This window comes from Brassica napus, chromosome A8, assembly GCF_020379485.1.
Source record: "Brassica napus cultivar Da-Ae chromosome A8, Da-Ae, whole genome shotgun sequence".
NCBI lineage: Eukaryota > Viridiplantae > Streptophyta > Magnoliopsida > Brassicales > Brassicaceae > Brassica > Brassica napus.
In genome coordinates, this window is record NC_063441.1 from 19,919,238 (window position 1) to 19,942,972 (window position 23,735).

Sequence of the window (23,735 nt, forward strand, 5' to 3'; positions counted from 1 at the left end):
ACCCGAACAAGAAAAAGGTTTGGTCGACAAAAAGGGGGTGAGGGGCACTGTTTTCCATTATTAAAGCAAAGAAAGTTGCACATAACACACTAACGTCCATATTGGTGGTGATCGGTGGATATTCACATCAACATTATAACGCCAACTGAATGCAAAAAGTAATGGGGGCCAATATTATATTAAAGCGATCAAATAAATTGAAGTTTGCGCGATATGGACGTGGATTGCATATTGTTGGGCCGAAATAAGTTGTTTACAAACCTCAGGCCCAAAGTTGTAGAGCCAGGCAAGAGCCCGCATAAGGGCCCATCCTTAGAAAACAAAGGGTGAAAAGGACATTTCACAGTATAAGCAATTATTACAATCCACAAACCAAAAAGCTTAAGAGGCAAAAGTGGCATTACGTGTGGATCTCGTTGACACTCCCATCACTGTTCTTCGTCTCCTCCCTCCTTCCTCCAAACATGATCTACCCAATCTCACCTTCACTGTTCACTCCATACTCTCCACTCCCCTCGCTTCATCACCAAGATCCATGTCTCTTCTGATCAGATCCTCCTACGTCTCTCAATTTCACACTCGAAACTCAAAACCATCCTCTTCCTCCGATCAAATCCCCTCAAAATCACTGCTCTTCTCTTCGTTCAACCACAACCCATTAATCAAGTTGGTGTATAAACGCAACCCGAGAATGCAATCTCTCTCCTTTCCTTCGTTAACGACCGTTAAGAGCTCCTTGATCGACCCAGACGGCGGGGAGCTAGTGGAACTGGTGGTACCCGACTCAGAGATCGAGCCGAAGAAGAAGGAAGCAGATTCCATGCCGATGGTGAAGCTAACGAAGATCGATATGGAGTGGGTACACGTGATCAGCGAAGGCTGGGCTAGTCCTTTGAAAGGGTTCATGAGAGAAGACGAGTATCTGCAAAGTCTTCATTTTAACTCTCTGAGGTTGAAAGATGGGTCTCTTGTCAACATGTCTCTTCCTATTGTTCTTGCTATCGATGACCAGATCAAAGAACAGATCGGTGTGTCCAAGAATATTGCTCTTGTTAGCCCTCAAGGAGACATCATCGGTTCTCTCCGCAGGTAAAGATGGTGGCTTTCAATGCAATCATGCCTCTAGTTGTTGTTTATTGTTTAAGTGTCGAAAGATGAAGACTTTGAATGGTTATGGATAGGCATGGGTATTTTTCAGGTAAGGGGCTAGAGGATCCATTTACTATCCTGTTTTCGGTTCTGTTCGGATAGGTTTGGATTTGGTTCAAATGGTAAAACTAGGAATTGGAAAATACCCGAAAAAGTTTGGTTCCGGTTTGGTTATTTTGGGTAATTCTGGTAGTTCGGCGGTGTTATCGGGTATTTTGGGTAAATTATTGAATAATTAGAATGATTTGGATAAAAATATTGGTTATTTTGGATATTTCGGATAAAAATATTCCAATACTTTGATGTTTTTTAATAATTTGGATTATTTTGTTTCGGTTCTGGTCTTTGGTTCCGGTTTCTTTTGCTCAAGGCCTAGTTATGGATATGAGTGGACTGATCTTCTGTTCTTTTGTATATGATATTGCAGTGTGGAGATATACAAACACAACAAGGAAGAAAGGATTGCTAGGACATGGGGAACTACTTCTCCAGGACTACCTTACGTGGAAGAACACATTACTCCATCAGGAAATTGGTTGATCGGTGGCGATTTAGAAGTTTTCCAGGCGATTAAGTACAACGATGGTCTTGATCACTACAGGCTATCTCCTAAACAGCTTAGGAAAGAGTTTGATAACCGTAAAGCGGATGCTGTCTTTGCATTCCAGTTAAGGAACCCTGTGCACAATGGGCACGCTCTGTTGATGAACGATACAAGAAAAAGACTTTTGGAAATGGGTTATAAGAATCCTGTTCTCTTGCTTCATCCTTTGGGAGGTTTCACAAAGGCCGATGATGTTCCTCTCGATGTTAGAATGGAACAACATAGCAAGGTTCTAGAAGATGGAGTTCTTGACCCGGAGACTACTATTGTCTCGATATTTCCGTCGCCGATGCACTATGCTGGTCCGACTGAAGTTCAGTGGCACGCCAAGGCTAGGATCAATGCTGGTGCTAATTTCTATATTGTAGGTCGTGATCCTGCGGGGATGGGACATCCTACTGAGAAGAGAGATCTGTATGATCCTGATCATGGAAAGAAAGTCTTGAGCATGGCTCCTGGTCTTGAGAAACTGAATATTCTTCCATTTAGGGTAAAGCAAAGTTTGTTGATTATCAGATTATGCTGCTTCAGATCATAATCATGTGTTCTTGGTCTGTGATTATTTTTATCCTTCAGGTTGCAGCTTATGATACAGTTGAGAAGAAGATGGCGTTTTTCGATCCCACTCGTGCAAAAGAGTTTCTTTTCATTTCTGGAACAAAGGTAAAAAGACAGTTTTTGATTGATTTTCGATGACAAGTTCTTGTTTTTTAAAATGGTTTTATTGTTTTGGTGGTTTCAGATGAGAACGTATGCAAGAACAGGGGAGAGTCCACCAGATGGGTTTATGTGTCCAAGTGGATGGAATGTTCTTGTTAAATATTATGAGAGCTTGCAAGAAAGCGATGATTCATCAAAACAACAACAAACCGTTGTTTCAGCCTAAAGAATCAGATCTTCCAGCCTAAAGTGATGACTGGCTTTTGTTTCACCATTTATTGTAATGGTTACATGTTTTTGTCTCACAAATGTTTTCAAAACTCTGAAACGAAATAATGTTCTTGCTGATGAGCAAGAACAAGACTGTTAATTTTAAGGTCTGGTTCAATAATATTTCTCCACGTCTTTTTCAGTTTTGGTTTGAGTAAAATAGAGCTCTTTGTTTCGGCCACAAGCGATCTAGAGGGGAGGCAAAAAAAACTCCGTTGCCGGGACTCGAACCCGGGTCTCTCGGGTGAGAGCCGAGTATCCTGACCAGCTAGACTACAACGGATTTGTGATTATATCGAGTCTTTCAAATTTAAACTATGGTTATCATATTGATGAACTAAATATGAAAAGAATGAGAAAGACGCATGTCATCAGTGCTTTAAGAGCTAGATAAAGGATTCATGTCAGTAACTCATCAGTTGACAATAAAAAGGTACTAAATCATCATATTGTTTTATTAATTATTGAAGTATTCCATAGAGTGTGCAAATGAAAAATATAATTAGAACCAGAAAGTCAAATGATTATCACCCATGTTTTGCTTGTTCCCATGAGAAACTCAAAAACTCACAATGCCACAAAAGAAAACCAAAAGTGAAACATATCATAAACATTACAAAAGGACTTGACCAAAAGGCTTTCTGAGTTCACTCGGCTCTAGACTGACCAGCACGAGACGAGAGGATGATACCAACAATGAGACCGTACAGCGCAAGTGCTTCAGCAAAGATGAGAATCAAAATCATTCCCACAAACAGCTTCGGTTGTTGTGCATTCGCTCTGCACAATACACACACAAATCACACACCACATTACAACGACAGAACATCTCTCTCAAGTCCAACTAGATACAAACACAACACCACAATATGACTTTGACATAGCATATCAAGAGAGAGTCTTTGCAGTGACAATGTGAATCAAAGACTCAAAGTATGAATCTTTGGCAGAGAATCTAGTTTTTTTTTTGGCAATTACCTAACACCAGCGTCGCCGACGATACCAATAGCCATACCGGCGGAGAGACCGGCGAGACCACAAGCGAGACCGGAAGAGAGATGAGCATAGCCGTCGAAGAGGTAGTAAGACTTGGCCTTAGGGTTGATTCCAGTACTGATGATGACAGCAATGATGAGACCATAGATACCTAACACACCAGCCATGACCACGGGAACAATCGATTTCATCACAAGCTCTGGTCTCATCACACCCATCGACGCCACGCCGACCCCGCTCTTCGCTGTCCCGTACGCTGCTCCCATACCTGAGAACAAGGATAAACCGATCGGATCGGGTCGGATCAGATCAAAACCCAAATCATGGATTGGATCTTTAAATGAAGAGTTTGATGTTACATGAGAAAACGAGAGCGGCGGCAGCGCCGAGGAATCCGAAGAAAGGAGCAGTTTCATCGCCGCTGAAACCTGAAGCCATAATTGCTCTCCGATGAGATCTGATCGCAAAGAGACAAAACGGTTTGATGTTTTGCGAGAGAGAGAGAAGGAAACCGAACTTATGTCAACAATGAGATTTAGTAAATTGCTGGCGGTTAGTCGGCGTGTAAAATTAAACCGGACTTAAATTAGCTGACCCGTTTAACCAGAACCGTACCAAATTTACTTTTTGGTGTATGATGCTTTGTTTGCTAAATGCTAATTGTGTATATTTTTTCCTATTACTAAATAGTTAGATTTTTAATTATCTTAAATGCGAATAATTTGTTTATCAGATTAGAAATTTTGTATATATACACTTATTAACTAATGAACAAATCAGAGAAAAAATGTTATACTATTAAGGTTTTACTTTTATCTAAATTCTATCAAGATGCATGTGTTAAAAGTGTAAATTTCGTAGGCCGTCGTGCTAGACATTAGTCTCTCGGCAGATATAACTTAGACACCGTGTGCATGATTCATGACATATCCTCTAAGTCTAAATCATGTTTTAAATTAGTTTGATATGTTTAAAATTCAGTTGGATAGGTACAATAATTAGAAGAGCAAAAAAAAAAAAAAAACAAGTTCTGGTAGGTATTTGAAATATAAAATGAACAGCTTCGAAGACTAGATCTTTTTATTTCTTACTTCTTAATACAAAATCTAATAATTGCAGTCTGGAAAATATGTATATGAATGTATGTATGAATAATGTAATAACGCAAAAATAGGAGGCACAATATTAGCAACATTAAAAAATATAGAGTCAACTAACCGCATTCATGAATAGAGAATGTCATCGGTTAATCATTTGATTTTGGTGATTCGGAATATAAATATTAATTCATAACTATAAACAAAACAAGAATGTATGTATATATGCAAGAAAGGGGGAAAGCGTCAAAATTGATTATAATGCAAATTAGTTAACTCGACATGTCGAATATGTATGTCCATAGTTTAGAGTGTAAAATGTATATGCATCAATATTTTTATTAGTTGTCCATTATTATAAGATAAATAGGCATCCAAATACCAAAAAGTAAATTTATGCATCTTATTGAACAACTGTCTTAAATAAAACCAACAAGAGAATGTGTGTACTAATAAGAATTGTCATGAAATTATGGTTTTGAAAACGAAATTTAACTTTACATACAAATACATTGTTAAGTTCACACCGCTGGAGCAGATATTATTAGTCTATATATGTATGTATGCATGAATGTTATATTTTTTATTAACTTATAGAAAATTTGGGACAACCAAAATAATTAACGTGCAACGAACCAGGATGATTGAAAGCCTAATAATAATAGTTTACAAAAAAAAAAACGAACCCGATGAATAGCCCCTGGGAGGACTAAAACGTAACGGAGTTTGACTTGTATTATCTATAGTTGCATGTTTGATGTTAACACAACAACGCCATCATTAATTCGTCTTTGCAGCCTACCGAACTAATTAATCACAAATAAGCATAATCACATATTAATTCAAAAGGATAATGTAAAGTCAAATAATACAAATATTTCATTCGAAGATATCTTGTATATAATCAAAACTATCGAGCTAGGAGTTACCTAATACATGTATAATGTATTTTTGCAAATTTTTAGTTATGAGTGGGAATTATAGCGTCAGATAAAGAGTTTGATTTTGTGTGCATGAATCTTTTGCTAAAAAATTAACGTGCGGTTGTTTACCAGTTTATAATTTGTTCTGTCATTTATAACAAGTAAAATAGCGACGACCAAAGTAATTAACATGCAACGAACCACAAGAAATATAAGTGAAAGTTAATGTGTAAAACGTAACTCTCTTTACTTATTGTTTCTGACTTCAAACGTAACGGACTCTTGTATAATCTATACATGCATATGCATGTCTGATGTTTTTAAAGATGTTTGATGTTAACACAACATCTCCAATCTCCATTATTATTTCGTTCGGGTCTCCCAACTAACTAATCTCAAATAATCGATAATTTTGAGTTGATGTCAAATATAAAAGAAAGAGTATACAAAGATAATTGACGAAATGGTTCATATGTTTCACATACTGTCCCTGGCTACTTGAATACACCAAACATCAAAACATATATAAGTGAATACTTTTCCTACTAAGTTTTGCTTTTGAATCTTTAGATAATCATTGCGATGGGAACTAAACCAGTCAAATAAATTTAAATGATTTTGACGGCCTCTAAGAGCATCCCTATTAGGAGTTCACTCCTTCAAGCTCTCACGTTTTCCAAAAAAGAAAAATATTATAATATTTGTAGACCCACATATTTCATGAACCTATTCCTTAAAAAAATTTTATTGTGAATCTGGTTCGTCACTGTTTCGCGGGTCCCACGCCACGTGACGGCCCGCGATTGGTTTGGTAATTTTTTTTTTAAATAAAAAAAAAAATAATAATTAATTTCTCAAGACCTCCTCCCCCACTTTCACTAATGGAGATGCTCTAAAGTGTTAATTTACAGATGCAAAAAAGGCTGCTATACTTCAAGAAAAACAAAAACTAAAAGATAACGAAAATCTCATTTAGACCACCTCCATACTACCATAAAATTATAACAGATAAAAAAACAGGAAAAGTCAGAAAATATGAGCTACTGTGTTTCAATTGAGAGATTAATCAGATTGTGAAATATCCATTATATACCAAAATGCCATTTGTCATTTTTATTAATTAGCTTTAAGAAAACTAATCATATCATTTAACTATATAAAGTATATTTTTGGACTTTTCAGTTTTGAACTAAAAAACTATATTAATTATTGACTTTCAACAACTACATAGAATAACGTTTAATAATGTCCCATACACCACTATATAAACGAATAAGCCACGATACATTTACATCACAACACACTTAAATATCAAACAAGAACCTAAAATGGCAGCACAAGCCAAAACATTCTATGCTCTCTTACTAGCCTCACTCCAACTCCTCATAACAAGTCACGTGTCATTAGCCGCCGGAGGAAAATGGACTCTCCTCCTCTCCAACGTCGGAATCTCCGCCATGCACATGCAGCTCCTCCGCAACGACCGTGTTGTAATGTTCGATAGAACCAACTTCGGGCCATCAAACATCTCTCTCCCCAACGGTAACTGCCGTAACAACCCACAAGACGCCGTTTCCAAAATCGACTGCACAGCTCACTCCATCGAATACGACGTCGCATCAAATACGGTCCGTCCATTGACCGTACAATCCAACACATGGTGCTCCTCCGGTTCGGTCAGACCGGATGGTGTTCTCGTCCAAACCGGTGGAGACCGGGACGGTGAACTAAAAGCGAGAATATTCTCTCCTTGTAATAACAATAAATGCGACTGGGTCGAGATTAACAACGGTTTAACAAAGAGAAGGTGGTACTCTTCTAATCATATTCTTCCCGACGGTAAACAAATCGTTATCGGAGGTCAAGGACAGTTTAACTACGAGTTTTACCCCAAAACGACATCTCCTAACGTTATCGCGTTACCGTTTTTGGCCGAGACTAATGATAGAGGACAAGAGAATAATCTTTACCCTTACGTGTTTCTCAACACCGACGGTAATTTATTTATATTCGCTAATAACCGAGCGATATTACTTGACTATGTTAAAAACACTGTGGTGAAAACTTATCCGGCGATTCCCGGTGGTGACCCGAGAAGCTACCCGAGCACCGGCTCAGCCGTGTTACTACCGTTGAAGAATCTGGAAGCGGTTAAAATCGACGCGGAGGTTCTAGTGTGCGGAGGTGCACCGAAGGGATCATACATCCTCGCTTTTAGAAGGAATACTTTCGTGAAAGCGCTTGACACGTGTGCAAGGATCAAGATTAACGACGAGAATCCTCAGTGGACGGTGGAGAAGATGCCACGTGCTAGAGTCATGGGAGACATGACGCTATTACCTAACGGAGATGTTTTGATAGTCAACGGTGGTTCTTCTGGCTCAGCTGCATGGGAGCTTGGTCGTGAACCGGTTTTCGTACCTGATCTATACCATCCCGAGAATCCGGTTAACTCGAGATTTGAGTCGTTAAACCCGAGTACAATCCCGAGAATGTATCACTCCACGGCGATTCTTCTCCGCGACGGGAGAGTTCTCGTCGGAGGAAGCAACCCTCACGGGTTTTATAACTTCACTGGAGTGCTTTTCCCGACCGAGTTAAGCTTGGAAGCTTTCTCTCCGGTTTATCTTGAACCGGAGTTTGCGAAACTACGTCCGAAGATTGTGTCTCCTAAGTCGCAAACAACTATAACGTATAGGAAAACTATGAAGCTGAAGTTTAAGGTGGTCGGAGAAGTCAAGGGTCCAGTTAAAGTCACGATGGTGTTTCCCTCGTTCACGACGCATTCGTTTTCGATGAATCAGAGGCTTTTGGTTTTGGATAATGTTAAGTTTAAGAGATCAAAATCTACGAACTATGAGGTTCAAGTAAGGACTCCAAGATCCGCGTTTGTAGCACCTCCTGGTTATTATATGATGTTTGTGGTGAATGATAACATCCCAAGCGAAGGTATTTGGGTAAGGTTACGGTGATCCATATTTATAAATTCGTTTACTTCTTTAATTATTCGCTTCTAATGTGCATGTTTGTTTAATATTAAAATATAATGATGTCTTCTTAATTATTTGAAGACTTGTAAAGTTTGTTTGGGTGACTTTTTGTTGATTGACAACAAAAAATTGTATTTGTTGTAACTTGTAATAAGAATGTGTGTTCTTGGTTAAATTTATTTTTAATGTCGATCGGTATAATATCATACTCTCATTGACGTGTAAGAATATAAAGTCTAGTGCATGAAGAAGATCCAAGAAGTAAGTTCTCAAAAAAAGAAAAGATCGAAGAAGTAAGTTTTCAATATATAGAAACTATTAAAAAGGTGCTTAATTTTTTCCCCTCAATTTAACATATATATTCATGTAAATTATTACTAGTATCCTTTTACATTTGACACCAACGAACTACTGCACATAGCTATTTTTCCTACCTTCCTTTGCTAAACTATCAGCTCGTATATTACATGATCTAGGTATTTTACAGACGTTGAATTTAGCCATTTCCTCTTCAACGAGTTTTCTGATTTCTTCTATGTAGACCGGACAATGAGGAACTCATCGGTTGCATTCCCGTTGGGAACGTTTGGTATTGTGCGAGTTGTTTCTTGAGTAATGCTGAGTCTCCACAAAACGTCACTGGGCTGAAACCTAAATTTTCCATTTGTAGTATGGCAATACGGAGTGCCTCAGCTTCAGCTTCCAATGGCGAGCCAACAGGATCAATGGCGGCTTTCCCTTGGATTAGAAGATTTTTTTTTTTAGAGTAGTGTCCTAATGTCATTGTTTCTGTTGGCTTTGCAAACTCTGCTTGTACTGCTGGTAAGTGAACTTTAATCTGAAGTCTTTACCTTTTGTGTTAGTCTTCTTTTCCTATTATATAAAGTTGAATTGTAACTCTTCTGGTTTTTCAGCTGGAGGAGAGTTGTATATGTGGGGAAAGATTAAGAACTATGGTGATGATTGGATGTACCCTAAACGTATGATGGATTTAAGATTCGCCTTAAGTCAAGATTCCACCGATTGTGTATATTGCTTTGATGATAAACGTTACAATTCCTTATGCATGCAGTGGTTGGAACTTGCGTTGGATGGATTCATGAAGCATGCATCATTTTGATGGTGCAGACAGTTCTTGCATAAGCTGGGGTCATGCTCAGTGCGGAGAACTTGGTTATGGCCCCAACGGTCAAAAGTAATGCCACATTATAACTAACTTTAGCTTAAACACCTCATTTTTTCACCATCATTGAAAACCCTGCTTCTACTTTCTCGTTACAGATCCCTCTGCAGCGCCTATAAAGGTGAATATACTCGAGGGAATGCATGTGTTGGGGTGAGTTCTCAAGTGTTTACTGCATAGATAAATCAGAACTTTTTATAAATCTATGTTTTCTGCAGTGTGACATGTGATTTTTGTCATTTTGTGGTCATAGTTTTTTTTCTTCTTTTTTTTTTGGTAAAATGTTAACTATGGTCATAGTTGACAGAACAGACATCGTTGATCGTCTTGAATAGGTAAGCAAACAAAGAAAGCCAACTCTTCTTAATTCTTCGATTGTATTTGCGTGTCTGGTTCCTTATGAGAGGCTAGAAATCATCTATCAAACATTCGTTATTCTGATGTAAACCACATGGAGTGATTTTCTTCTAGAGAAAACATGTTCGGTTTGAACACTAATGTGTTTTGTTTGTTGACCAGTTCGGAAATATTATGTTTATTCTTTATCATAATCCACTCCTTTAAAACTGACTCAAAATAGTCTTTGGAGTTTGTAAAGTTGTAAAAGTGGTTTAAGATTATTTCTGTCGGCGAGTACGACAAAACAGTAAATAAATCCGCATGATGATGGAGATATGACTCGAGATTGAAGCAACTAGTGATGGTTCATTGGTTCTTAGTGTTTTTTAATACTATTACTACTATCATTACTTTATTTTAGTCTTGAGATTAATCATATTGGTTAAAGTCGTGAAAGGTTCGTTTCATCTTTTACACGCAATCCCTGAGCTTATCACTGAAGAACATTTTTTCCCTTTTCGCTATACCGACTACGGCTTCGTTAGTTTACGTTCTCCATTTAATTAGTATTCTCGTTACAAAAATTTGTTTAGTCAAGACGTAAACATAGTTTACTCGGTGGCTCGTTGCATGATCAGTGTATTTTAGTTTATTTGTAATCACGAGTATAGTATTAGTGTACTGTTCAATAGAAGTATAGAACATACGCGAGTCAAATTACGTAACAAAACAAAACAAAATCTAAGAACAGATCGAGCGGTGGCTATATCTGAGTCCATTTAATTTCCACTTGGTTGGTAGCCCCACATTTTCCTCTGTTATTTTTGTCGCAATGGCAAAAAACAACAAAGCTACATATGCTGCCCAGCTGGCGGTACTGAAGATATGACATGTGGACGTGGTAATAATTTACAAAAAGCATTGTCAATGTTACAATGAGTAGGAGTGGGTAGGACTCGATGAGTAGGTACGAGAGAAACCCCATACCTCTTTCCTGGGCTGGCCCATTAAAACCCATCTTAAATCATTTCCAGTTTCTTAACCTGTTCAAACTACACAATAAAGAAAGAACAAATAAAGCAATTTACCTGCTAAAGAGAGAAAGACCATAAAGACTAAAAACTTATGGATAAAGCTTTAACAAACGATTTGCTTCAGCTTATACTTTTTTGTTAGCATATCATTATCATTTTTGCTTTGCACTGCAGAAAAAAACATTTTTTTCTGTCAAAACTTTGAATACAGGACCATTAATATTAAATAAAATAAATAAAGTTGATAAAACCCTCAAATCGATCTAAAGTGCACATGACAGTCACATGCATCAGCAAACCAACATTTATCGACTTGGCATAATTGAATAATCCCCACTACATTCATCATTCAATCGAATTATATAAATGGATAATAAAAAAAGGTAAGAGAGGAAACAAATTAAAAAAAGTCACGAGAGAGAGATGACACTGACAGTGACAACGTTTTAACGCTTTTATTGGCACCTCAACGGACACAAGAGATAAAAAAAAAAAAAAAAAAGACTTGGCGGATTCCAAAACCCTATTTTAATCTCTTCCCTTTCAGTTCCGTCTTTTGCTTTTGCTCCATTTTCCAACGACACTCTCTCTCTATTAACTCTTTGTTTTTTTTCACTGATCCGACAACAACACCAGAAGAAGATAAAACGATGGGAAGATCTCCAGCTTCTTCTTGTCTCCGTATCATCGCTTGCTCCGGCGGAGACGACGCCGCCTCCGAACCTACGGCTAATGCTCTAGAGGTTTTGACATTTTACATTTTAAGAAGTTTCTAATTTAAGATCTGAGTCCGTTATTACATGCTTTTTGGTCGGTTTGGTTGTAATGGTTTAGTGTCTTGCCACTTAGGTCTCTTGTTTATTGTTTAAATCTAAACAATCCACTGTTATTCAAATGATGATTTTAAATTTTACTTAAAATCTTAGTTTATTAAATGAATGATCTAAATATAGTTTATTGTTATTCAATTTTAAAATTCTTTGTATTTTAAATTGATTTCAAATCATTATTGTGGAGTCTCATGAAGAAATGATTGTTAGATTTGGTGGATTGATTTTTGTTTTTGTTTTGGGGGATGTAGAGCAAGAGCTCTGGTGACAAGCGAGGATGGAGTTTCAGGAAGAAATCTGGGAAGCAACGAGGGGTGATGATCACTAGCGTTGCTGTCTCTGAGACTAGTCCTGCTTCTAGGAGTAGAGAGACTCTTGAATCTGCTCTTCTTCTCAAGTCTCCATCTCCTGACAATAATAACATTGTAGATGAAAAGCAGACGTTCTCTGTTGTTGATGATGAGAAGAAGAAGAAGAGTCAGTTGCCTGTTGTTGCCTATGTGGCTGAGCCTGTGGATGTGAACAAAGCAACGGAGGTGGCGGTTCTTGTGGAATCAAAAGGGACTGAAACTGAGGAGGATGGGTTAATTGGAACTGAGTTACAATCTAAGTTGGATGGAGCAGATGCTGATGATGCAACTGTGATAGAGAAGGACACCACTCCACAGGTTGAACAAGATGATGTGATCATTATCAGAAAAGAAGTTGATGATTCTGTTGTCATTATCATCCAAGCTGCTATACGTGGATTCTCGGTATGGATCTTGTTTCCTTTCTTCTCCTATCTCTTTGTACAATACTAGTTTATGAACCTGTGTTGCTGAGGAAGATCCGTTTTGAAAACTCTGCAGGCGAGAAGAGAACTGTTGAGGCGCAAGAAAGTTGTGAAACTTCAAGCTGCTGTACGTGGCCACCTTGTCAGGAACCAGGCCATGGGATCACTGCGTTGCGTCCAAGCTATTGTCAAAATGCAAACGATGGTCCGTGCTCGTCATTCCGCTAAAGATGGAAGCCGTGTTTCAGCAATCTCGGTAAGTTTTTTTGAGATGTCAGTATCATTTTTGTTTTCCCTGTACAATCTGCTGGACCAATAACGTTTCTTGTTTCACAGGATAAGGCGGAAACAAATGCAGCTGCACAAAAGCTTCTCGAGAACAAGTTTGCTAAACATGTATGTACAAACTCATTTTCTGGTTATTCATGTTTTTTTTTATACTCATTTTCCTTGCGTATTTGATTATAAAGCTAATGGAGTCAACTCCCAAGACGAAGCCTATCAGCATTAAGTGTGATCCAACAAAGCCTAGCTCTGCTTGGAGCTGGTTGGAGAGGTGGATGTCTGTTTCAAAGCCCGAGAAGACTCCAAAGCTAGACTTGGCATTGGAAGAAACCAACAATGCCAAGGTATCATCTCAAGTTGACTTGGTGAGCTCTGACTCAGCCTTAGAGACCGAAGCTGAAACTGGTTTCTCAAGCAAGGTAGTAGACCATCATGTGGAGCTATCTGAGACTGAGAAAACGAGCCAATGTGATTCACCGGAAGCATCTGCAGAGGTTGATCATGACTTGATGAACCAGTCTCATCCACTTCCTGCTAAGGATACCGAAGCTGGATATGTGGATGAAGAGCCTAAACCTTCTTTGAAGCGCAAGGCTAGCAATCCTTCTTTCGCTGCAGCGAAATCAAAGTTTGAGGAGCTAACGTCATCATCTGCTGGTTCAAAGAAAGCAATGACGCTCTCTTCTAAAGATTGTGTTTTAGGCGAAGAAGGCAAGACAGGTATAGATTCATCAGAGGCTAAAAAGGATCAGACTCTGGAAGAGGTTGCTCCAGCGGAGAACAATGGATCTGAGTGTGGAACTGAACTCTCTGTAACTTCTTCTCTCGATTCACTTGACAAGAAGTCAGACTTTGAGGGTGCAGAGTCCAAGGCTCTGGCTAAGCTTCTAGAAAACGGCACTCCTAAAGCAGACCAATCAGAGCTGATTGAAATTGATGTGAATTCTAAAACTCCATTGGCTACTGTAGAGGACTCTAAGGATGAAGTTGAGGTTTTAGTGACACAGCATGAATCAGTTATCACTACACCAGATTCCAAAAAGAGACGTGCAGAAGATGAATCAGGTCCTCAAGCAAACTCGTTACCTGAGGAAGCTGTAACTCCCATGACAATCACTGAATCTCAGGCAACGCCGGCGAGTCAAGCATCTTGTTCGGTAAATCCAAGATAGGAAAAATCCGGCAAGAGTGGTGGTTCAAGCCAAAAGAGGAAAGTTAGCAAGAAAATAGCATCAAGTCCCAAACAGGAGACTGATACTACAACAGAACAAGAAGGGAAAGAACAGAGAAGCGGGAGAAGAAACTCTTTTGGGTATGATCAAGAAGCAAGAGAAAGCAGCAGCGGAGGGAAAAACTCTATTCCGAGGTTCATGCAGCCAACACAGTCGGCGAAAGCTAAGGTTCAGGAACATAACTCACCGAGATCAAGCCCTGATGTTCAGGAAAGAGAGGTTTCGGTCAAGAAGAGGCATTCATTGCCGGTTGTTGCTAATGTGAAACAAGTATCTCCTAGAATCCAACGGTCTGCGTCTCAAGCACAGCCGGGAACAAAGGGTATTAAAAACTTATATCCTCCTATTTAATGCTTTGATAAAATACTGAGAAAACGTTTGATTTTGCTTTTGTTTGGCATTTTACAGATAGAAAATGGCAGAGATGAAGCTGACCAAAAGGAAAATCTTAGGGGGGGAGTTGGGGTAATTTGCAATATTTTGATGTTTGGTAATGTTTGTTTTCAGACAATCCTTAAAACTCTAATTTTCAGACAACCAAAGTGGACAGAGAAAGAGCCGAGAGTGGAGGGAGGGAGGGATAGTCTTGTGTATAGAGAGAGTCATTTCCGTGTTCTTTCTTTATTGGATTATTTGGTTTGGTTTGGTGTTTGTTTATTTGTTTGGAGTTTGGACATAACCTGATCAGATAAAAGAGTATTTTGGTTATTCCTATATTTTCTACACATTTCTCTTTGTGGTGTGCAATAATTATATGGACGACATACAAAAAGAACATGCATGAAGTTACCAAAGAAGGAATTATTTCAATAGCTTGTAGCAACTAGTCATGGAATGAAATAATTTGTGGACAAGAATAATAATACTACTACTACAAGTTCTGTCGTAAGTCAAAGTGGTTGAACGTATATCGTGGTTCAACCGTAAGTTTTACGTATGTATTGAGAACGTAGATCTGAAATTCAGTTAATCTACCATATAAGATACTAAATAATAATAATACTTTATTGGTTGGTCGACTGCTAAGACAAATTTTAAAAATAAACTTATTTACAACTATAATAAAAACAATTTTGCAATATGATATATCGTTTTCACCAAATACACAAATCTAACGCTGTAAAAGAATAAGTTTATGTTATATTAGTCTACTATGTGGAAAACGTTTTTAAAAAATAAGTCTAAACTATTAGATTATAAATTTATTTTAAGTTCTGAAACTCTAAAAAAATTCATATTAATTAAAGATCTAAGACAAATGTTTTTTTCAATACAGCAGGCACGCCTCCGGTCGACTGATCATCTTGAATTTGAGTCAATGAAACTGACTGTTATTGACTTAAATCATATCCAAAAACAGAGAACCAAAAATATAAATAGAGGGACCGTTATGGAAAATATACAGAACTAGGGGAGTATCTGGAGAAATGGGAAAAATAATGAGAGGAGGGTAAGCGGCTGACGAGACACGTGTATAAAGGGAGGAAGAAGTAGAGAGATAAAATGACGATGGTGACCTGAATGAAGGAAGAAGAAAGAACCCACCGGATCTAGGGCTTCTCCTCGACGGATTCAACACGCAGATGATTCTACCTCTCTGGATTTTTTCACAGCTTTTATCAAATTCTCTTCTCTCCATCTCTCCCGATATTCAAAAAAACTAGGGATTCTCGATGAAAACGATGATGATTGGTTCAATCTTAAGAGTATGCAGCAGGCTTGATTAATTATTGAGAGTAATTGGACCTTCACCGAATCAAAAGGAAGAAACTTTTATAGATTTGACAAGAAGTGAGTTTACTGTAAAACTATGAGGGCATTGCACAAATCCAAAAGGGTATCTTGGCCACCAGATTTTAAACTTTGCCAGGTAAAAAAAAAAAGAAGACATTTTGCAGCTCTTTCGATCGATGGAAGCTTGGATGGTTGATGTTTGTTTAATTTTTCTTCTAAAAATTGACTGCTTGGGAGATGATACGGTGGTCACTGGAACTGCAGAACTATGTGTATTAGTTTGATGACTTGATTTGTTGCTTTTGTTATGTTTTGTGGAGGAGTTGAGTCTCTGATTGCTTATGTAAGTGTAGATATGTGCTCTGTTTCGATTGATGTTCTTCATCACAATGGGATTAGTGTCTATAACTCTGCTCTCTTGTTTCTTTTTTCTTTGTTGCATCATAGTCTAAAGTTGTTTGCCCATTTTTTTGCTTCTTTGGATAAGGGTCTGATCCTGAGATACAACCAGTTCTATCATGGGTTTGAGATCAGTGTAGTCAAGTAGTCTGTGATGAGTTATTCAAGAGACCGAACCAAGAGGATTCGGACTTTACACACTCTTGGATGCTGTCATTCGCAACTTTTTTGCTGATCGAAATCTACATTGGTAAGGTAGCTTGGGGAAGATTCATTATCCAGCTAAGTTACTTACTGGGAGGAGGGAGGAGGAGGAAGTTACAACACTTTGTTTCATTTATACTTGGTTTGAAAATTAGTTGATTAGTTAGGCTGTCCTGGATTATGAGGTCCTAGTGTTATACATCACCACTTTCCACATTTATTGTTTCTTTCTAACTACCTAGATTCTTGTGTATGCTTGAAATAACTGGTCCTGTGGTAAATATTCACGTTTTTTTTGTGTAGTGATTCCTGTTTTAGGTCTGAATAGGCTTTAACTAGAATGATTTGATCAAGATTGTCAATTAACAATCTGGTTTTGATGTTAATTAGGTACGTCTCTTCATATCGGAGGATTCACCTTCACAAGTTGGATCAGAATCTCAAGATCACCTGCAAGCAAAGTCACATCCGAGCGAGGATAATCTGCCACCTGGTTTCGGTGGACCTCTTTCTGCAAATGAGTCTCAGATTAAGTTATCAGATATCCCTGTAATTAAGTGGAAATGCTCTATCCGGGTGAGCTTGCTGATCCCACTCTTTAATCTTTTCTTTTTTTACCTAGAATTTTTGAAAGTACTGATTGCAGTTCCCCCACAATGACAGTATATTTACACTTATTGTGGACATGGACATCTTCTTTTTCTCTATTCCTCTGAAAATTTAAACTAATTGTCTGACCGTATCTCTATGCTTTTTTTTTGAGTTGTTAAGCATATGTAAAATATATGGAAAAATATGACAGTAAAGTGCTCTTGGTTGGGTTACCCTTGTAGGGTTTAGGGTTTATTGTTAATCTAGCTGAGGATGTTCGTATGGATACGATAATTATGTATGTGGTGGTGATGTATGTTCAACATGGAATAACATGTGTTCTTTACAGATTCTGCTAGATGAGGAATGGAGAGTGGTTGCAGGGGATGAAAGCAAAGAAGTGGAGACGCAAAATCAAAGGGAATTGAGAGTTCTTGAAGCATTCTATCCTGGCGCATCAGCTATTCCTCCAAAGTCCAGATCCTATCCCCTACATATTCTATCTACACATACATATACATATCCCTTTTACTTTTTTCTGACTTTTTTCTTTTCAATCTGCAGCCCTTCGGTTCCTGCTGATGTTGACAACTCAGAGTATGATGATCAGCAAACCGTTGTCATCCCCATTCTACCTGTAGAAGACGATGACCTAGCAATGGATTCAGCATCTGATCTCCCAGCCCAATCTGGCGTGGATGTGGGAACAGAGCCATCAAGAACCGATGAGAACACATCAGTTTCTTCAACCCTCCCCGCAGCGTCAGAAATAATGGCTGCATTAACTGCAATTTCAAACAACAAAGAACTAGGCAGCGGCATGATCGACCAAGATCTGCTTATGAAAATCTTGAGCAACCCTAAGCTGGTAGAGAATCTTGTTGCAAATAATGGTGGCGCAGGTTCAGTCTCCTCCAACGCAAGTAGCCCCTACCTATCTGAAGCAAATGGAGTAGTAACCACAACACCTGCCAGCTCAAATGGACAATATTACCCTCAGCCAACGGTAACTCATACTCCTTCCATGACCTATCCTCCTCCAGCTTCTTCAGATCATCCCAACTATGGAGCACCACCTGCCAGAGATGCTAGTTATTACAAGAGCCTGATTCAGCAACATGGCGGGGAAAGACAAGAGGCGCCACCGCCGGTTCAACAACATCTCGGTTATCGTTATAACCCTCAACCTGGAGGAGGACCTAACCCTGAGATGGTAAATAGCAATAATAATAACAACCAGAGGCCAAGGGATTCAAAACCAAAGATAATGAAGCCGTGCATGTACTTCAACAGCTCGAGGGGTTGTCGCAATGGAGCCAACTGTTTATACCAGCACGATGCTGCAGCTTACCAGCCGAGGAATCCAAACAATGGTAATGAGATGCCAAGTGCAAAAAGAATGAGATTTGACAGGGACTGAAGCAGAGAATTAGCATACCACCACCATGCTCTTCTCCTCTTGGTGTGAGAGAGCTTGTTGTTAGCAGCAGAGCAATTTTTTCTTCTTCTCTCTTGCCTGGCTTTGCTGCTATATAAGTTTTATTTACTTTTTGAAACTATTTCTTGGTCTATTCCACTCATATAATATAATTAGGGAATTTTCACTCTCTTTTTAAAGGATGTTTACTTGATAGTAGCATCTATTTTAAATAATTAGTTAATGCGCAGATGAATGAGTACAATTAACAGATGTGAGTTATATAATTGAAATAAAATGAAAATTCTAATTAGGACAACAAAGTTTCTTATTACAGACTGTTTCAACTATTGATTCATTCATAACTCGCTACATAATCTTAAAATAGTTGCAGGTTTCAAATCAGAACAACACATCAGATGCTTACAATAAGATGGTTCTCCTATAAATGTTCATATTTGCTAAATTAAGTCTTGAGATCGTTAATGCATGCGCTGTTCAAAAGCTTCATTCCTTCTTCACTCATCTGCTGAACTTCTGTTGGCGACAGTATCCTTATGCACCTTACACATCCCACAAACTCCCTGCACCAGTTTATGCAAGTCATGTAAGTAAAAACAATGGTAATAAAGAAACTGAAGTTAGTAAAGTGAGAGAGAGAGAGAGAGACTTACTCCCATGGATCATCTCCTACAAGCAGAACATCACTCTCATAATCAACATACACAAGCTTCCATCCAGAGGTTTTTGGGCGTGTTAGCAAACCTTCAAGTCCAAACATGCACTCAATAGCAGTTTTTAATTCTTCATAGTCCCTGAAGCTTGTGACATCAATAGACCTCCCAACTGACCCGGTTTTTTGGACCTACCAAACCAAAGTTCAAAGTCAGATGATTAGAGAAAAAATGTATGCTTAGTGAGTGGAAGGAAATGAGAGTAAGCCTTTGTTACCTTGGTGTAAGTTCGGACACGTGGCGTTGCAAGTTTCTGCCATGACCCTTTACTATTCTGCTGCAGCAGACTAGTATCATCAAAATCAACATTGCTTGAAGATGTACCACCTGTTCCTCCAGAGTTATCTTGGCGAGAGAAGGCCTGTGAGTCTGCAAAGCTAGCAGATGTGATCTGTGACTGCACATCTTGAGCAAAGCTGTTGTTGTTCCCGACCAAAGAATGGAACTCGGTTTCTTTGATGGCACAGAAGTCATCAAGAACTGTGTTTGAGAGTGGAGGAGGATCTAGAATGTTGCTGTTTGTGCTATTACTCATACACATGTTCTGACAACCATAAAGGTCCTCCTGCTGCATCAAGGGACTAAACTGGTCAAACTTTAGACCGTTCAGCTGATTGTCCCACATATCCTGAAATGAGTTTGTTGAATCAGGTAGCACAATAGGTGAAGATTCGTTAGAGGATAGCATTAACGGTTGCTTGTAAGATCCAGCTAAAGACTGGAAGGAAGAGACTTGTGATGTCATCTCTTCCGTTTCCAGGAAAGAGAATCCATTTGTTGGATCAGACTGTTGTGGTGGGTATATCTGTTCAGGAGATGGATCAGCTTGTAAAGGAGACAAGGCACTTGGTTTCTCACTCAGCTCCTCATTTCCATGATTGACTCTCCCAGAGCTGTTTTCAAGATTTGTAGGAGCATTCATGCTTTGTGACAGATTCTGTTCTTGGCCACTTGTATTGGAGACAGAAGGATTGTTGTTGTCTGGCTGCACCTGCACCACCTGGTTCATCACCATTGGTTGCTGCATCTTCACATCTCCTAGTAAACCTCCATGCCCCATCAAAACATTCTGCTGCATCTCAGGCATGAAAGATGTTACAGCATTTTGGTTGTTGTGAGGTCTCATCATCATTTTCATAAGCTGCTCTGAAGCCATGTTTGGGAATGTAGCGTAGGGCAGTGGCCGTTTGATCAAGCTACCCCAATCGTTTTCACCAGCTTCAAATATCATTAACAGTTATTATGTATATCATATGAAAAGAAGATAACAATAAGTAAAACTTTACTTTTTAAACTTACCAAAGTAAGATGGATGGAGCTGGCGTTTGAGTCCTGAGGTCAGTGAGGGAAAGATGAAGAGACTTTCAGGAGTTTCAATATCCCATGGACTAACCCTAGTCGGCTTATCATTACATCCAGGCTCATCCCATTCAACTTGAAGGTTACGCCACTTAGAGCCAGGCCATCTCAATGGATCCAAGTCACTGATTCCAACAATGGTTCCCATGTACCTAAACATATATGGAAATGTGAACAACCAAACTATATTTAATAGGTAAGAAACAGACACATTGTGGTTATAGTGGAACACTAACCTACGTTTCCCTGAATCCTCAGTTTCAAACATCATACCAAACCTCATACCAACCGAGAGCTGAGAACCACATATCGCTTTACGGTACTTTGGTAGAGGGATCACAAACTCTGCTGGACACGCTCTGAAAACAAAAACACCAATAAGCTCTTGTCTAGGGATGACAGAAGATGTTTTTAGAATGGTTTAAGAGGTAACCTTGGATTAAAGAAAATCAAGAAAGGAGTGCGGTTTGCAGTTGCGTGAGCCGCAGCAGCAAGAACACCGATGTGCATACTATCCGCTGAGAGAACTGATGAAGGAAGAGCTGTCTGTTGCCGGTTAGCTCTCCTCACACCAACCATTAGTTGCGACTTCTCATCTCTTATGAACAAGACGGAATCTCCAGCTCTCAATCTCTTTGATCCAACAAACAAACTCCATCCTGTTGTTAGGAGATGTCTCTTTGGTTGTCCTGAGAATGCAAGCAAGAACTGAGCTCAAATATCAACTAAATCTATACACAGAGAGAGAGAGAAATCTGTTGGAGTTACCTCGGTAGATATGGCGAAATGTCCAAGTATTCTCATGAAGATCTCTAACTACAAGCTCCTGCGTTGGCGGCTGTGCTGTGTAGTCCTGTAGTGTATAGCAGTTCACATAAGCAGCAATTAAAGCAATAAGAACAAAAGCTTTTGAGACTCACCAAGGGTGGAAATAGCTTCTCTGCGGCTCTACGTGGGACAGAAAAACCTCCATGTGTACTTGTATCACTAGCGGTAAGAGTTTTGCAGAAATACTCAGATGGGTGCTTGCTCCCTCTTAATAGTCCTAAGTCTGGTACAGGTAACACATCTCTCTCCTGATTGCACAAACCATTTAAAAACTCAATTCACTTTTGCAATGTGTTTAGAAAAGGTAAGAAGTTGCAAGAACTTGAACTTACGGAGTGAACAGGTTGTAGACTCATCTGAGCGTAAATTTCATCACTGTCCTTGTCTGCCTATAAAAACAAAACAAAACCATTGTCAACATAAATTCAAACTATTTGCAAATGAGAAAAATTTGGGAAGGCATACATGAAGGGTAACATTATGGACTTGGCACATCAACTGAGATGGAAGATTTGGGTAATTAGGAACTTGAGTTGTTGCTGACCTTCTGGTTGAAACAGCAACCTTATTCAAAGTTGTAAACAATAATGTCAAACCCTGATACAATGTTTTTTTCTTAAAGACACCCAAAAAAAGTTACATACCTGTTCGCTATGACCTTGTGAGAAGTAGTACACTAAGCTACCAACTTGAGGGAGACAAACAAGAGGGCCTGCACAAGCGTGCCATAGCATAGAGTTTATCACCGGCTTTCTCGTTCCTGAACCAAAAAATATCAGGACAAGTTAACAAGATTTCAAACTGTCATTGGACTAAATCTGAAAGAAAAAATAAAACCTGACTGATCCTTTAACAGCTTCATCTCTTCAAGAAGAGTAGATTGAGAAGTTGTTGAAGTTGTTGTTCCTCCATTAACCAAACCATTTGTTTTCATCTTGTCCTCACCACAAGCCAATGAACCCATTCTGTTTTGTCTTTCCCACACTAAACACTAGGCTTTCAACTAAGATTATTTTTTTCTTCACAAAGTCTATATTTTTTTAGACACAAGAAGAGACAAAGAGTCTTATTGAGCAAACAGGCTACAAGATAAATCAAGAAACCAGAAGAATTAAAGACAAACCCATTTCATGGAATCTGGTTTTTTTTTCTTGGTTAAAGACAAAAACTCTTACACATGACAAAAACAGAAGAGAAGAGAGTAGGAGAGATTAAAGAACATACATAAAAGGGACTACACACAGACAAGCATGTCTCTCTTTGTGGGCCTTTTGCCTCTTTCTCTCTCTATTCTTTTCTCATACAAAACTCGACCTTTCAATGAAGAAGATAAACCAAAGATGCCATCATGAAGCAAAACAGTTTCATTCTTTTGTTTTCTGGATGCAAACAAGAACAAGAAAGAACTGAGAGAGAAAGACAAAAGCTTTAATAAATAAATAAAATTTCCTTTTAATTTCTCTAAGAAAAGTCCATATTTTTCTTCTCTCTCTAGATGTATATAACAAGCATGTGTGTTTGTACAGTTTTTTTTTTTTTTTTTTTTGCTTGGAAATGGGAAAGCGTGTGCATGCTCTTATCCTGCGCTTAAACTTTCTGTATATGGCGATGCCGTTGCAGCTTTGTTCTCTTGAAACGAATAATATTTATATTTTATTTGTTTCACATTAATTAAGATATCTTTGGTGTTGAGCTACATATATAAAAATGAAATAATGTTTCAACAATTTGCGTCAAAAATTAATAGAGTAGTAAGCACACGTAATCTCTGGTATGCACAGAAATGTAGTTGATTGTACAAAGTACTTTAAATGCTTATGTTATAAGTCAGATATTAATGCTTTAAAATAAGTACCATGAGTGAGTGTATATTTTATTATTCTAATATAATGTTACATAAATTTAATATTTTCTTCGAAAAGTGTTTTGCTTTTTCAACCACTTTGGTTGATTTAGTAAAATGTATACAAAATAATAAAGCGAAAATTTTGATTAACTTTATGACAAAGGAGGTTTCTTTTCTGGTAGCAAAAAATATATACTTTCTCGAAATGTTTTTCTTTTTCCTGCTAATGTTTGGAAAAGGGAACGTGAGTGATGAG

General features: G+C 38.4%; 6 protein-coding genes and 1 non-coding gene across 9 annotated transcripts; 4 read left to right on the forward strand and 3 right to left on the reverse strand.

Annotated features, from left to right (window-relative positions):
* The first annotated feature begins 393 nt into the window (after positions 1-393).
* LOC106440752 (ATP sulfurylase 2) lies at positions 394-2,825 on the forward strand. The gene is made up of 4 exons (XM_013882485.3): positions 394-1,089; positions 1,577-2,243; positions 2,330-2,416; positions 2,496-2,825. Exons 1-4 carry the CDS (start codon positions 536-538, stop codon positions 2,637-2,639), a joined length of 1,452 nt encoding a protein of 483 aa, XP_013737939.2. The 5' UTR covers positions 394-535; the 3' UTR covers positions 2,640-2,825.
* Positions 2,826-2,893: 68 nt separating this feature from the next.
* On the reverse strand, positions 2,894-2,966 carry TRNAE-CUC. Its single transcript has one exon. It is a non-coding gene; the product is annotated as a tRNA-Glu (tRNA).
* Positions 2,967-3,115: 149 nt separating this feature from the next.
* On the reverse strand, positions 3,116-4,287 carry LOC106440754 (V-type proton ATPase subunit c2). The gene is made up of 3 exons (XM_013882487.3): positions 4,039-4,287; positions 3,662-3,947; positions 3,116-3,463 (listed from the first exon to the last, which is right to left on the reverse strand). The coding sequence occupies exons 1-3, from the start codon at positions 4,115-4,117 to the stop codon at positions 3,331-3,333; spliced, it is 498 nt and encodes a 165-aa protein (XP_013737941.1). The 5' UTR covers positions 4,118-4,287; the 3' UTR covers positions 3,116-3,330.
* A 182-nt stretch (positions 4,288-4,469) lies between these two features.
* On the forward strand, positions 4,470-9,436 carry LOC106440753 (aldehyde oxidase GLOX). The gene has a single exon (XM_048738090.1). It carries the CDS (start codon positions 7,028-7,030, stop codon positions 8,669-8,671), a length of 1,644 nt encoding a protein of 547 aa, XP_048594047.1. The 5' UTR covers positions 4,470-7,027; the 3' UTR covers positions 8,672-9,436.
* Positions 9,437-11,731: 2,295 nt separating this feature from the next.
* On the forward strand, positions 11,732-15,083 carry LOC106440755 (protein IQ-DOMAIN 32). Of its 2 annotated transcripts, XR_007315470.1 has the most exons (6): positions 11,732-11,988; positions 12,327-12,830; positions 12,927-13,106; positions 13,187-13,246; positions 13,321-14,689; positions 14,776-15,083. XR_007315470.1 is itself a non-coding variant. In XM_048738089.1 (5 exons), exons 1-5 carry the CDS (start codon positions 11,896-11,898, stop codon positions 14,305-14,307), a joined length of 1,824 nt encoding a protein of 607 aa, XP_048594046.1. In that variant the 5' UTR covers positions 11,732-11,895; the 3' UTR covers positions 14,308-14,690. The 2 variants fall into 2 exon arrangements, 1 of the variants encoding a protein (XP_048594046.1); XM_048738089.1 differs by lacking the exon at positions 14,776-15,083 and having other exon boundaries at positions 13,321-14,690.
* Positions 15,084-15,815: 732 nt separating this feature from the next.
* On the forward strand, positions 15,816-18,904 carry LOC106440757 (zinc finger CCCH domain-containing protein 6-like). The gene is made up of 4 exons (XM_013882490.3): positions 15,816-16,237; positions 17,095-17,280; positions 17,645-17,769; positions 17,860-18,904. The coding sequence occupies exons 1-4, from the start codon at positions 16,178-16,180 to the stop codon at positions 18,713-18,715; spliced, it is 1,227 nt and encodes a 408-aa protein (XP_013737944.2). The 5' UTR covers positions 15,816-16,177; the 3' UTR covers positions 18,716-18,904.
* A 95-nt stretch (positions 18,905-18,999) lies between these two features.
* On the reverse strand, positions 19,000-23,202 carry LOC106440756 (auxin response factor 5-like). 2 transcript variants are annotated; one of them, XM_048738088.1, is made up of 13 exons: positions 22,858-23,124; positions 22,471-22,663; positions 22,278-22,393; positions 22,099-22,197; positions 21,966-22,022; positions 21,726-21,881; positions 21,574-21,658; positions 21,239-21,494; positions 21,042-21,164; positions 20,746-20,957; positions 19,664-20,664; positions 19,387-19,577; positions 19,000-19,296 (listed from the first exon to the last, which is right to left on the reverse strand). In XM_048738088.1, the coding sequence occupies exons 2-13, from the start codon at positions 22,595-22,597 to the stop codon at positions 19,179-19,181; spliced, it is 2,541 nt and encodes an 846-aa protein (XP_048594045.1). In that variant the 5' UTR covers positions 22,598-22,663; positions 22,858-23,124; the 3' UTR covers positions 19,000-19,178. The 2 variants fall into 2 exon arrangements, with proteins under 2 accessions (XP_048594045.1, XP_013737943.2); XM_013882489.3 differs by having other exon boundaries at positions 22,471-23,202.
* Between the last annotated feature and the right edge of the window lie 533 nt (positions 23,203-23,735).

What these genes read in the sequence shown, in the direction of transcription:
- LOC106440752 (XM_013882485.3), top strand. Translation starts at nt 536, where the DNA reads ATGTCTCTTCTGATCAGATCCTCCTACGTCTCTCAATTTCACACTCGA. An exon ending in ATCATCGGTTCTCTCCGCAG is followed by an intron (nt 1,090 to 1,576) that starts GTAAAGATGGTG and finishes ATGATATTGCAG; the next exon opens with TGTGGAGATATACAAACACA. An exon ending in TTTTCATTTCTGGAACAAAG is followed by an intron (nt 2,417 to 2,495) that starts GTAAAAAGACAG and finishes TGGTGGTTTCAG; the next exon opens with ATGAGAACGTATGCAAGAAC.
- LOC106440754 (XM_013882487.3), bottom strand. Translation starts at nt 4,117, where the DNA reads ATGGCTTCAGGTTTCAGCGGCGATGAAACTGCTCCTTTCTTCGGATTC. An exon ending in CGCCGCTCTCGTTTTCTCAT is followed by an intron (nt 3,948 to 4,038) that starts GTAACATCAAAC and finishes CCTTGTTCTCAG; the next exon opens with GTATGGGAGCAGCGTACGGG. An exon ending in GTCGGCGACGCTGGTGTTAG is followed by an intron (nt 3,464 to 3,661) that starts GTAATTGCCAAA and finishes TGTATTGTGCAG; the next exon opens with AGCGAATGCACAACAACCGA.
- LOC106440753 (XM_048738090.1), top strand. Translation starts at nt 7,028, where the DNA reads ATGGCAGCACAAGCCAAAACATTCTATGCTCTCTTACTAGCCTCACTC.
- LOC106440755 (XM_048738089.1), top strand. Translation starts at nt 11,896, where the DNA reads ATGGGAAGATCTCCAGCTTCTTCTTGTCTCCGTATCATCGCTTGCTCC. An exon ending in CTACGGCTAATGCTCTAGAG is followed by an intron (nt 11,989 to 12,326) that starts GTTTTGACATTT and finishes TGGGGGATGTAG; the next exon opens with AGCAAGAGCTCTGGTGACAA. An exon ending in AGAACAAGTTTGCTAAACAT is followed by an intron (nt 13,247 to 13,320) that starts GTATGTACAAAC and finishes TTGATTATAAAG; the next exon opens with CTAATGGAGTCAACTCCCAA.
- LOC106440757 (XM_013882490.3), top strand. Translation starts at nt 16,178, where the DNA reads ATGAGGGCATTGCACAAATCCAAAAGGGTATCTTGGCCACCAGATTTT. An exon ending in AGTGGAAATGCTCTATCCGG is followed by an intron (nt 17,281 to 17,644) that starts GTGAGCTTGCTG and finishes TGTTCTTTACAG; the next exon opens with ATTCTGCTAGATGAGGAATG. An exon ending in GCATCAGCTATTCCTCCAAA is followed by an intron (nt 17,770 to 17,859) that starts GTCCAGATCCTA and finishes TTCAATCTGCAG; the next exon opens with CCCTTCGGTTCCTGCTGATG.
- LOC106440756 (XM_013882489.3), bottom strand. Translation starts at nt 22,597, where the DNA reads ATGGGTTCATTGGCTTGTGGTGAGGACAAGATGAAAACAAATGGTTTG. An exon ending in GTGTCCGAACTTACACCAAG is followed by an intron (nt 19,578 to 19,663) that starts GTAACAAAGGCT and finishes TTGGTTTGGTAG; the next exon opens with GTCCAAAAAACCGGGTCAGT. An exon ending in GTAGGAGATGATCCATGGGA is followed by an intron (nt 19,297 to 19,386) that starts GTAAGTCTCTCT and finishes AAACTGGTGCAG; the next exon opens with GGAGTTTGTGGGATGTGTAA.